Source organism: Plasmodium berghei (assembly GCF_900002375.2).
Source record: "Plasmodium berghei ANKA genome assembly, chromosome: 14".
NCBI classification, from domain to species: Eukaryota; Apicomplexa; class Aconoidasida; order Haemosporida; family Plasmodiidae; genus Plasmodium; species Plasmodium berghei.
Window position 1 is genome coordinate 737,230 of NC_036172.2, and position 12,208 is coordinate 749,437.

A 12,208-nucleotide genomic window follows, 5' to 3' on the forward strand; every position below is an offset into this window, starting at 1 on the left:
AATATACAGGTGTAGATAGAATGCAAATTCAGTGTGTTAAATATTAATACGAAATACATTCCCCCTCTATACAGGAAAATAAGGCATTTGCGCCAAAATGGAATATAAGTTAGAGTTTTTGAGCTATTTGCTTATTTTAAAAAAAAAAAATGAAAAAATAACTAAATACGATAATCTAATTAAAACGTGTATCAACATATTCGAAAGAAGTATAATAGATGAAAATGATTTGATATATTTATTTGAAAAAAACATTTTAGATATCAATCCTTCTATTCGTTCTATATGTTGGAAATTAGCGTTAAATCATCTTAGTCTAAATACAAAAACATGGAATCACGAACTTATTGAAAAAAAAAAATTGTATGAATATTATGTAAAATATTTTGTTACCGACCCGCAAAAAAATAAAAATTTTAATACTAATGAAAACATAGAAAATGTAGACACAATTTGTAACGATGATAACGAATCTAATGATGACCTTTTGAATTCTGAATTGTTTAGTCAAATTAACAAAGACACATTTAGAACTAGACCCGAATTATCTTTTTTCAATTTAAACCCACAACATACAATTAATAATAATATCAATATTCTCAATAGCTTAATTAATATTGAAGACTATGAGGACGAAAATGAAGAAGTACCATTATTAGTAAATATATCCAATGATGGAGTAGATAAACGTCTGGGTGATGATAGTGATAATATAGCGTTGGAGTCAGAGGATCAAATATGTACTGACATTTGTAAAGAAAATCTCCAAACTATCAGTTATTGTTTAGAAAACAAAGAAAATAAAAATTTGAACAATATAAACGATTTTAGCACTGAAAATGAAACGAAAAGTAACATGAACCAAGTAAAAGAACAAAATTCAAGCGGATTTTCCAATGTTTGTGATATTGTTAATCCTAAAAAGCACTACGATATCTTATGCAGAATATTATATATATATGCTAAGCTTCACCCTTATGTTAAATATGTTCAAGGTATGAATGAAATATTAGCACCTTTATATTATACAATATTTAATGATCCTTTATGTAATTGTTTATTACAAGGAGAATCTGATACATTTTTTTGTTTTATTGAATTAATGCAAAGACAAAAAGATGTTTTTTGTGAAGGACTAGATAATACAGACAATGGAATAAATGGAAAACTCAAAAAATTTTCTCTTTTATTAAAATTTAAAGAATATGAACTATGGGCGAAATTATATACGCTTAAAATAGAAACACAATATTATGCTTTCAAATGGATACTATTATTACTTACTCAAGAATTTGATATAGCAGATACTATTGTATTGTATGATCAATTTATTATAAATAATAATGAAAATTTTATTTTATATATATGTTTAGTTATTTGTATGAAATTAAAAAGTTCTCTATTATGTGGAAATTTTACTGTTAACTTAAAGCTACTGCAAAATATACCGCCTTTTGATCCATATGATATAATTTGTGAAGCTAAAAAAATTATGAAAAATGATTATAAAAATAAACAATTTATTACAGATATTTATAACAGATATATTCATGAAAAGAAAAAAATGAAACCGTTAGATTCTATAGAAAATAGTAATGCATATGAATACCAATCGTCTATTGAAAACTTATCCAAGGCTGGCGAAAGTTATATCAATGATGATATAGAGACATAGAGAAATATGTCTACTAATTTGTAAAAAATTCAAAACATATACTGAAATTATGTTTTTTCACAAATTATAATATTTTTTAAAATTGTGAGGTTTCACTAAATTTGATTGAATATTATTTAAATACATAAAAAAATCACATTAGTGTAAAATTATTTATAAATAATGTATTCACACTCATATTATATATACATACATGCATTTTCGAATCTTTGATATTTTCCACTAGGCATTATACTTTGAAATGAAAATTAAATAAGAAACGAGTTTAGGAATCAATTTTATTTGATTTTTTATGCCTTGGTGATTTTATTATTCATATATTTTTTTATTTTTTTGTTAGCCATTTGATGTAGACATGCATAATAATTGCATATTATGATGCATATCCTAACACATTATACATATTTGTTTATTTTATATACATTTTTTTGTTTTCTTCCAATTTGATAAATTTATGTGAGGAATATTTTTTTCATTTTTTTTCTTAGATATATATACACATGCAATATACATTTAATTATTCAATTCATTATTTTAATATTTACTTGTTTATTATATTACCATAAAAAGAGGGTTATATAATTTGTACTATATATTTATATTCTTAAAGTTATAATTTTTACAAAAAAAAACAATGAACATTACTGTAATTCAAAGCATTGGGATAAAATGTGATAGAATTTCTTATCTATTTTATTTACACATTTAATATTTTCACGTGTTATGATACACCTATTTGCGTAATTATATCTCTTAATTATTGTATGGTCATTAATGCATTTATTTTTATCATTTTGTTCAGTTTTCACATTTTCCTTTTCTAAAATGGAACGTACTTCGCATAATTGATCATAGAAATTTTTATTCAAAATGAAATATTTATCTACGTTTCGAACAAAATTATTTAATTGTTTTTCTATATGTAAATTAATAGGAACATATAAATTTTTTAATTGGAACTTAGCCGATAATATCCAATGATCACTTAATTCTTTATTTTTTTTTTGGGTTAATATATCTATACCATAATTATATACATGCTGTAGTTTGATCATAATTCCATTTGTGTCAATTAGTTGGTTAAAGTTATTTAAATTGTATTTATTTAGTGATTTATTTAGAATGTTAAATTTGCCTATTAATATATCTATCGGATTATATAAATAAATTAAATCTATTATGTCTTCTGGGGATATAAAAAAGGAATCTACTAAAAAAATATTATCAGTTATACCAAAACAATAATTTAAACCGTTGACTAATGTATTTTTTCGATCGACAATATCATATGTTTTTTGAATTTTATAATTAATATTTTTATAAAAAAATAAATCTTTCATATTTCCATGACTATTCAAATTAATCAAATTTTTATACAAGTCTTCATTTTCATTTATGTCTATATTGAAGCTTCCAATAACAAACATACAACTATTTTTAAAAGTCATGGTAGAAAAAGATGATTTTACATTTTGTTTGCAATTTTTTTTATTTTCAGAAAATTCAAGTGCTTCTCTGTTTTCTTTTTCTTTACAACTGTACCCTTTATATGTATCATAATTCGGTTCAATTGTATAATTTAATTGTTTATTTACATAATTATTTTTATGTTCATTTATTTTTGCTATTATTTCATTCTGATTATTACCAGAGCATATTTCATTATTTTTCTTTAAATACTTTTTATTTTTATAAAATAATTGAAATATGTATATTTTCCAAAGAGTTTTTTTAATACATATAACTAAATCGTCTAAGTTACTCATTTTATTTTGAGAATTATATAGATCAAATTCACAATGAAAAAAATATAAATTATATTTTTTTTTATAAATTAATTTCAATATTTTTATAACTTTTCTTTTCAAAAATATATCTGAAGATAAAAACATATAATCATAATAAGATAAATGAAAAAGTTTTTTATTCCAACAAATATATAAACCACCATTATCATTTAAATAATTATATATGCTACATATTACTTCATTTATAAAACTAGTAGATGATGGTATATTGTCTAATAATATAGTATGTGTATCTTTTAATATATCATATAATATTTTTTGATATTTCCCATAAACTGATCTTAAAAATATTAAATCAAACTGGCAGCATAAAATTCCTATCTTTTGGCATCTATTTTTATTGTTTCTACAAGTTTCATAAATACCAAATAGGTGAGGATTATATCTATAAATATCATTATAAAGATATGCATTCAGAGAAAATATACTTAGACATTTAGAATATATATTATTAGTATTTATTTTTTGTTTTTCTTCATTCCCAGTATAATGAGAGTTTGTATTATTTGATTTCCCTTTTTTTATTTGGAAACGTGAAGAAGAACAACGATTGCTGCTTGTTCCATTACTTTCGCTATTATTATCATTGTTATAACTTCTTATCTTTAAATCCTTATCATCAGAATGCGTAGAATTACTATTTTTTTCATTTGAGTAACATTCATTAGAATTTGTATTACTGTTTATCGAAAGATACTCTATTTCACTATATGTGCTACTACTTTCATTTGAAATATCTGAACTCGATGAAATAAAATCGGAAGAGTTTTCTGACCCAATCGAAAAACTGGAGCTTTTCTCAGTTTCATGATTTTCTGAGACTTTAAAACTTTCTGTATGTTTTGCACTTTTATGATATTTCCTATTTCCTGATTGAGTACTCGATTTTATATTTTCCAAGTTCTCTTCTTTAAATAAATTATCACAATTATCATTTATTTTTTTAAGCAAAGGTTTTATATAATTACTCCTTTTGCTAGTAGATGCAGTACCATTATCTAAAGTGCTTTTGTTTTCATCATTGCTATATGTGCATTTTTTCTTGTATTTTTTTTTATATTTCGTTTCTTTTTTCATTATGTGCATGCATATATTTAATGGACACCTTTTATTTTTGATATAAAATAGTTATATTTAAATTATTCATATTCCTTTTTATAATTTTTTAAAATAAATTCTTTGTATTTTTATTATTAAAACATATATAGATATATTCAATAGTGCTCATGATAAAATGACATATAATTGTCTTTAATCAAAAGTTATTAATATCGCTAAAGAGCGAAAAAAAAAATTTTAAATACAAGCAAATGAAATAAACGTATATATATTAATTTATACATACTAAATAGCGGCCATTACATAAGGCCACAACATTACCAAATTATACTCATTACTTGATTTCGAATTCTTAATATAAATTAAAGATTACGAATTTAGTTATTCTTTATGAAAAAACCATAGATAAAATAAATTTGCATGCATAAGAATTTAAAATTGTAAATATGATTTTTTCTGACACACATATATATTTATATGCGCATTGTTTTCCATACATTTAAATGTTTGTATGATTTTTCCATGTTTTAATACATAATAAAATTATGGCACCTATATGCCTATGCCATACTCATGCAAATCACATTTGTTTTTCCTTTTTTTTACAAAAATCTACAAGCATGCATTATATTTTGTTAAAGCTTAAAATTTGTTGAAAAACTTATTTTTATATAGTTCTCGTTAATTTTATAATATATTATGAATATGTCATTATTTTCCATTTTTGGAAAAAAGAGGTGTAGATTTTTCAATTTTATGTTTATAACTTTATTATAAAAACTGAAAATTTTTTATCAGAGCAGATTATTAACCCTTCATTGCATTTTTCCTCTGAATAAAAAACTTAATATCTCTCTAGGCAATTTTCGCTCTAATTAGACATATACAAAAATCGATTTGGTTCAATTTCATAATTCCTTTTGTTGGTAATAAAAGAAAAGCTTCTAAATGGGTCTAGTAGAAAAAATATTTTTCCAATTACTAAATTTATATTTACACACCCATAATTTCTACTATCAAAAGAATCCAGTTTATTATCGCCCTCTACCCATATATGATTTTTTGGAATTTCAACAAATGAATTAAAATCATTTACAAATAATTTATCATGTTCCATTCCAATAATCCTCTTACACACTCTTTTATTACTATTAACTGGTGATATTAGCAATACAACATCACCTCTTTTATAGACATGTTTATTTGATGTTATTTTATTTGTTAAATTCTCAATTTTGTTTGCTATTATGTTTTTAACTTTTACAAAATTTATGTTATCAAAATTTCTATGAATAATATTATAAATTTTATATAATATATTTATATAATTATATAATGCAATATTCCGGAGTTCGTTAAAAAGTCGTAAAGAGCAATCACAAATATAAAATAATATTACCCCATTTTTATTTATTAATGGATACATACTAGAACCACTAGTAAGTGTCATGTCAAAAACGTAATTATTTACCCCATAAATAAGCAACAAACATAGTATTATATTTTTTATAAAATTTAATGAATGATAAATTCTAACAAAATTAAAATATCTCTCAATTTTATCTTTATTTATATTATATCCTTCTCGCCTTTTTGTTAATCCATATTTCTTTAATAAATGTGTTCTATAACATGAATGTGGTATATTATTAATACTTTTGAGGGAATTTTTTATTTTTTTTAAATTTAAATTTTTCCGAAATGCATATCCATTATTAATTTTAGCTGAATATATATGCGTGTCGTTTTTTGTATTATAACTAACGAATTTCAGATTAATCTTACTATGAAAAAAACTTTCATTTTTAAAGCATTTTGGCGAGTATATATTTCTCATAATGATAATATCTATTCATATTATAATCATCGATACGCCCATTAAAATATGAAGAACCAATATTGTTCTTTTCCTATATTATATGTATATATTATGTCCATATACATTTATAGAATTTAATGTGTAAATATATCTGTGAATATGACCATACTCATTTCCAACTAAATATACCCTTGTATTTTCCGACAACCTTATAATATCTCATACATATCTATACTCCCTTTTTAATTAAAAAATGTGCCTAGGAAAACAAATAACCTGAGCTTGTATTTAACATTTATATTTCCCCTAATTATATTAAAATATTAATTATAGTTTCTATTCTCCTTATAAATATACATTATATAATTCGTCATATTTCCATTAGCAACTACTGATCAATTTTCATGTATAATTTTATGTGATAAAAATGTTAGCTCGCATATATGATCATGGAAATAAAATTACAAATATATTATATATATAAGAAAAATAATATAAATAGTAAATCAGCCCACATTCTTATAAATGATTTTAAAAAAGTTATTATCAGTGCGTTTATTACCTTTTATTTATTATAAACTTTATATACTTGCTATATGTAGTACGATCTTTCGTTTTGGCATTTTTTTTTGAGAAAAAGAAAATAAAAATTTGGGGGTCGTTCATCACTTTTATGTTGTATATATATACATAAATTTTATTATATTATGCATTAACATATATATTTTTGGATAATTATCGCTCCAATGAATATGCTATGTTTTAAATTGTATTTTTTTCTTCTTGTATGCGTTACTGCTATTTTTTTTTAAAGAAATAATTGTTTTTTTTTGTATTATATATATTTCTTACAGATAAAGTAAAATGTTTGCTTGCTTGAATAAAATTTAATTAAAAATATTATATAAATAGCCGAAAATAACATTTTTCTTTTTTTCGTGGGATGGAGATGAAACATAAGAAGCACACCTATTCTAAAAGAGATGTTAAATTTTAAAACATAATAAAATATACAAAATATATATATCAATGTCTGCAATATAAAGAATGTATTATCTACATATATGTGCATATTTTTGAATGTTTTTTGTAAAATAATCCATATATGCATTTTTCGTATGCAAATTTCCCCTTCATACTTATCCATATGCATCTTTACAATTTTTGACATGAATGCATACTACTCATAACTTATTTAAAAGGAGAAAGATTAAATATATTAAATTTTAAATACATCATATATGCTCATATATATAATATCTTTATATGCGTATAGATATTTATTTGTCTACTCACAAATCGCTTTTCGTATTTTCAATTTTCCATTATATAGAAAATAAACGAAATAGAGAAGAAATGTGAAGAAAGTTTGAATGAAATACTTAGGTCGGCAAATGAAGTTAGCGAAATTTCTAAAAAAGCAGAACTAGAATTGGAGCACCAAACGGGTATTATTTAGATATATATATATATATATGTTAATGATCTACTGCTTTACCAACACATATTATATGCTATTTTTTTAAATTGAAAAAAAAAATTTAATAATATATATATATATATATATATTATTTTTATTATACAGAGCAAATAAAACACATAAATAAAGAAACAGATAACATTCAAGAAAGACTAAAACAAAGTCAATATCATTTAGAAGGAATAAAACATTGGTGGAAAAATATAAATTCGTTCCTAGGATTTCAAACCACTGACAACAATGAAAATATCAAAATAGATAATCCAATAAATAATGAAATCGAAAAAAAAAAAAATAATTATGAGAAAACTCTTAACCGAGCATATGCAGATCGATTGGATGAAAAAAACATAACACAAAGTATATGACAAATTCCGTTTTTTTATTGTTATTATTTTATGTCTTATTCGCTAATATTTATTTTTTTTGCATACCCTCAAAACTTCCAATCCCTAATATTATTACTATATTTCTTTTTGTTAAGGAAAAGGGTCATTCGATGATAAATATGAACGTGATTTAACTACATTGTCTTCTATGGTAAGAATTATTCTATCTTTAATTTTTATTTACTCGTAAATACAAATATATATGCATAATTGCGTGCTATTTATTTATACAGTTGGATGAACTTCACACTAGGGCATTAGTTATGGGGAATACAATAAATGAGCAAAATATAATGGTAAATAGACAAATCCCTCCATATTATAATTTTTTATAATTTCGATATGTAATTAGTATATATTGTTTACAATTTTCCTTAAATAAAATTTTGTAATTTTGGAAAATTATTTTAGTATAATTTTTCGCTCCAATTATCCACGTTGTGTATAAACCCTTTAAATTGACAGAATTTTTATACAAATTTCTTTATATATTGCCTTTTGCTTTTCTTTATTTTAAAATTACAGCTAAATAGCGTAAATGAAAAAATGGAAAATAACATCGAGAAAATTCGGGATCAGCAAAAATTGATGAAAGAAATAATGAAAAGATAAACTTTTCTGAATGCTTATGTAATACATATAAACATGCATATATGCATATTATCTCAAGAAGGAAAACATGTTGGTATAAACCTAACTTCTCCAGGGCATATATAAATATGAATATACTTTTCTTTTTTTTTTATAAATAATATTAATTTTTTGTATTCGTTACTTGATGTACTAAAATAATTTATGAAACAATACTGTAATGTTATAATATGCGCATATTTTTATGTGTATTGCTTTTGAATTTTGAAGTGTTTTAAATAATTTTTGTTCCAAGCATTTTGGTGTACAAAAATGAACAAACTGTTGAATACTGATTGTGTGCAGTTTTTGTTTTAAATTAAATAAATAAACATTCAGATAACAATAATAATATTGATTCTGTTTTATTTCCCTTCGTGCCCCTCAAAAAAATCTCAGAATATTTTTTGTCAATCCAAGCTATAAATTTTTAAAAGAAAAAAATATAGGGATTGCTACAATATAATATAATATTATATATATTACTAGTATATGCTATATATTTTGTATATTTATTATATGAATACCGTATTATATTATACGATTAAGGCAATATTATTAGAAATTTGTATGTACATGTAAAATAAAATCTTAATTTAGAAAAATGCAATGAGTTTACGAATGCATACAAAAAATATATGTATATAATTAATATATATATATATATATATATATTACATAATTAGTTTTTATACATAGTGGGAATTTATGTTATATATATATTTATACATATATTATCAATGGACTATTTTTATATATATTACATTTATATTTTCGTTAATTGAATTTTACATGAAAATTATGTTAAAAATAGCCCTTAGGTAATTATAAGAAAGGGAAAATTGTTAATATTTTAAAAAGGGAAACTAAATAAATAAATATATATATATATATATATATATATATATATCATATGTTAATGAATAAATATTAGTCATCGTATTTATTTGTGTATTCATCATTTTATAATTTGTTTATATTTGTTATTTTATATTATACAATATTAAAAAAAACTAAGACCACATTACCTATTTAAAGTATAATATATCATTATCAAGCCTAAAAAATTACACTCAATACAAAATATTGTTAAAACCAAAAGGCTTTTATATATTTACAAGTCTTTTCATTATTTTATTTTCTTATTAATTAATCAAATAACATATATAACACCTAGTTATATTTATACATAACACAAAAAGGTATTAAATAATGTCAATGAAAGAGGATTATTACGATTACCTTTTTAAAAGTAAGATGAGCATTCTTGTAGAATCTATATATAGTGTGTACATATTGGAATATATTAAAATATATACAGATAAAAGTGTTTGGACTTCTACATATGTTAGCATTTCTTTATTATTATATCCATCCTTATGAAAGAAAATGGTTCATGACCATATATGAATTCACCAAAAAAATTTATATATTATTGTATTTTATTTAATTTTCCTTTTTTTATTTAGTTGTCCTAATTGGAGATTCGGGAGTAGGAAAATCAAACCTGCTTTCCAGGTACTGCATATATATGATAATTATTTTATATATAAAAAATGAAGTGTATATATGTAAATAAAAGATTTTAATTTATCTAATAATGTCGAATATGTTGTATAATATGAAGCGTTGTATCAAAATTATGGATTTCATAATCAAAATAATATAAAAAGAAAAGAATGTATTTATCTCTACATCCAACATTATTTAAAAAGGAAACTCGTATATTAAGAAAATATAGCTATTATAAAGCATAAATTTATTTAATACTTATAGTCATTTTTTTTGTTGTATGCGTGTGTATAGATAATTATTTTATTTTTTTATCATTGTTTCTTATTGCAGATTTACAAGGGATGAATTTAACTTAGAAAGTAAAAGTACTATAGGCGTAGAATTCGCTACAAAAAGTATTCAATTAAAAAATGATAAAATTATAAAAGCACAAATATGGGATACAGCAGGCCAAGAAAGATATAGAGCCATTACTTCGGCATATTATCGAGGAGCAGTAGGGGCATTGCTAGTTTATGATATAACTAAAAAAAATACCTTTGAAAATATTGAAAAATGGTTAAAAGAATTAAGAGATAATGCCGACTCAAACATTGTTATTTTATTGGTTGGTAATAAAAGCGATTTAAAGCATTTGCGTGTAATAAATGATAATGATGCAACTCAATTTGCAAAAAAAGAAAAATTAGCTTTTATTGAAACTTCAGCTCTTGAAGCTACTAATGTGGAATTAGCATTTCACCAGTTATTAAACGGTTAGCACTTTTATATTCTGCAATATAATATTTTCACCATGAATTTTATGTTTGTTACGAATATATGTATAAATTTTATATTTTTCATATATACTATTTTGTGAAGTCTTTTTTCATATTCATATTTCGGATATGTTGAGATAAAAATATGCACACAAATGAATATTAGGCTAAATATATATTTATTAATTTTCTTATTGGTTATTTTGGAATTTTACTTTTTTCCAGAAATCTATAATGTCAGACAAAAAAAGCAAGCCACCAAAAGTGAAGATAATGTAAACATCCAACCACGAGGAAAAAAAATTAATGTACTAACAAAAATAAATGCAAATTTTGTGTACAAAATTATAACAATATTTATAATAGAAAAGCTATTATAATGGATGTATACCCCTTCATATTATTATATATATTACATAAATGCATTTTATGTTTTTTTCTTAGGTGGATAATGATAATGATGAAGATGAAAAAAAAACAAAAACAAAATGCTGTTGATCCTTTATACCTATGTTGTATTTTTTTTCATTTATTATTATTCTATTTGTTGTGATAATTTTATTTATTATGAAACATTTTTCGTGATAGTTTTTAACTATAATATATAAAAAACATCGTTGTTAATTTAAATGTTTTAATATACGTATATCTTTTTTTAATTGTTTCATCTTAATTTCTTAACCTTTTATATAAAAATGAATAACTAAATGTAAAAAGGTAAACAATCAAATTAGTCTAATTGTAGAATATACTCCCATGGTTAGGAATGCATATATACTTATTTAATTTGATTGTTTACTCTTTTTCTTTTTTTTTAATAAATACTAATTAATATTTATTCTTATTTTATTATATTTTTCGAAAATAACCATTACGTATAATTATGTATTGCCAATTATTCTGGTTAATATTTTCAGTAATATAACAACTCCCGAATCGTGCATATGCAAAGGTGTAATTAACCATATTACTTTGGAGCATTTTAAGTATTTTCAATTTGTATATATTTATTTTATATATTTCTTATTAAACCTTTATTATTTTAAAAAAATATATGAATATTTTAATTTTATTG

General features: G+C 22.2%; 5 protein-coding genes across 5 annotated transcripts; 3 read left to right on the forward strand and 2 right to left on the reverse strand.

The window, feature by feature from the left end:
- Positions 1 to 97: 97 nt before the first annotated feature.
- On the forward strand, positions 98 to 1,675 carry PBANKA_1418500 (TBC domain protein, putative; the record flags this gene model as incomplete). The annotated part of the gene is made up of 1 exon (XM_034567518.1): positions 98 to 1,675. One exon carries the CDS (start codon positions 98 to 100, stop codon positions 1,673 to 1,675), a length of 1,578 nt encoding a protein of 525 aa, XP_034424007.1.
- A 641-nt stretch (positions 1,676 to 2,316) lies between these two features.
- Positions 2,317 to 4,560, reverse strand: PBANKA_1418600 (conserved protein, unknown function; the record flags this gene model as incomplete). Its single annotated transcript, XM_034567520.1, has 1 exon — positions 2,317 to 4,560. The coding sequence occupies one exon, from the start codon at positions 4,558 to 4,560 to the stop codon at positions 2,317 to 2,319; it is 2,244 nt and encodes a 747-aa protein (XP_034424008.1).
- An 853-nt stretch (positions 4,561 to 5,413) lies between these two features.
- Positions 5,414 to 6,379, reverse strand: PBANKA_1418700 (microsomal signal peptidase, putative; the record flags this gene model as incomplete). The annotated part of the gene is made up of 1 exon (XM_034567521.1): positions 5,414 to 6,379. One exon carries the CDS (start codon positions 6,377 to 6,379, stop codon positions 5,414 to 5,416), a length of 966 nt encoding a protein of 321 aa, XP_034424009.1.
- A 925-nt stretch (positions 6,380 to 7,304) lies between these two features.
- Positions 7,305 to 8,842, forward strand: PBANKA_1418800 (SNARE protein, putative; the record flags this gene model as incomplete). Its single annotated transcript, XM_034567522.1, has 6 exons — positions 7,305 to 7,346; positions 7,695 to 7,809; positions 7,947 to 8,201; positions 8,326 to 8,381; positions 8,464 to 8,526; positions 8,756 to 8,842. The coding sequence occupies 6 exons, from the start codon at positions 7,305 to 7,307 to the stop codon at positions 8,840 to 8,842; spliced, it is 618 nt and encodes a 205-aa protein (XP_034424010.1).
- Positions 8,843 to 10,072: 1,230 nt separating this feature from the next.
- PBANKA_1418900 (ras-related protein Rab-11A) lies at positions 10,073 to 11,631 on the forward strand (the record flags this gene model as incomplete). The annotated part of the gene is made up of 5 exons (XM_034567523.1): positions 10,073 to 10,112; positions 10,330 to 10,378; positions 10,706 to 11,130; positions 11,359 to 11,441; positions 11,578 to 11,631. The coding sequence occupies 5 exons, from the start codon at positions 10,073 to 10,075 to the stop codon at positions 11,629 to 11,631; spliced, it is 651 nt and encodes a 216-aa protein (XP_034424011.1).
- Between the last annotated feature and the right edge of the window lie 577 nt (positions 11,632 to 12,208).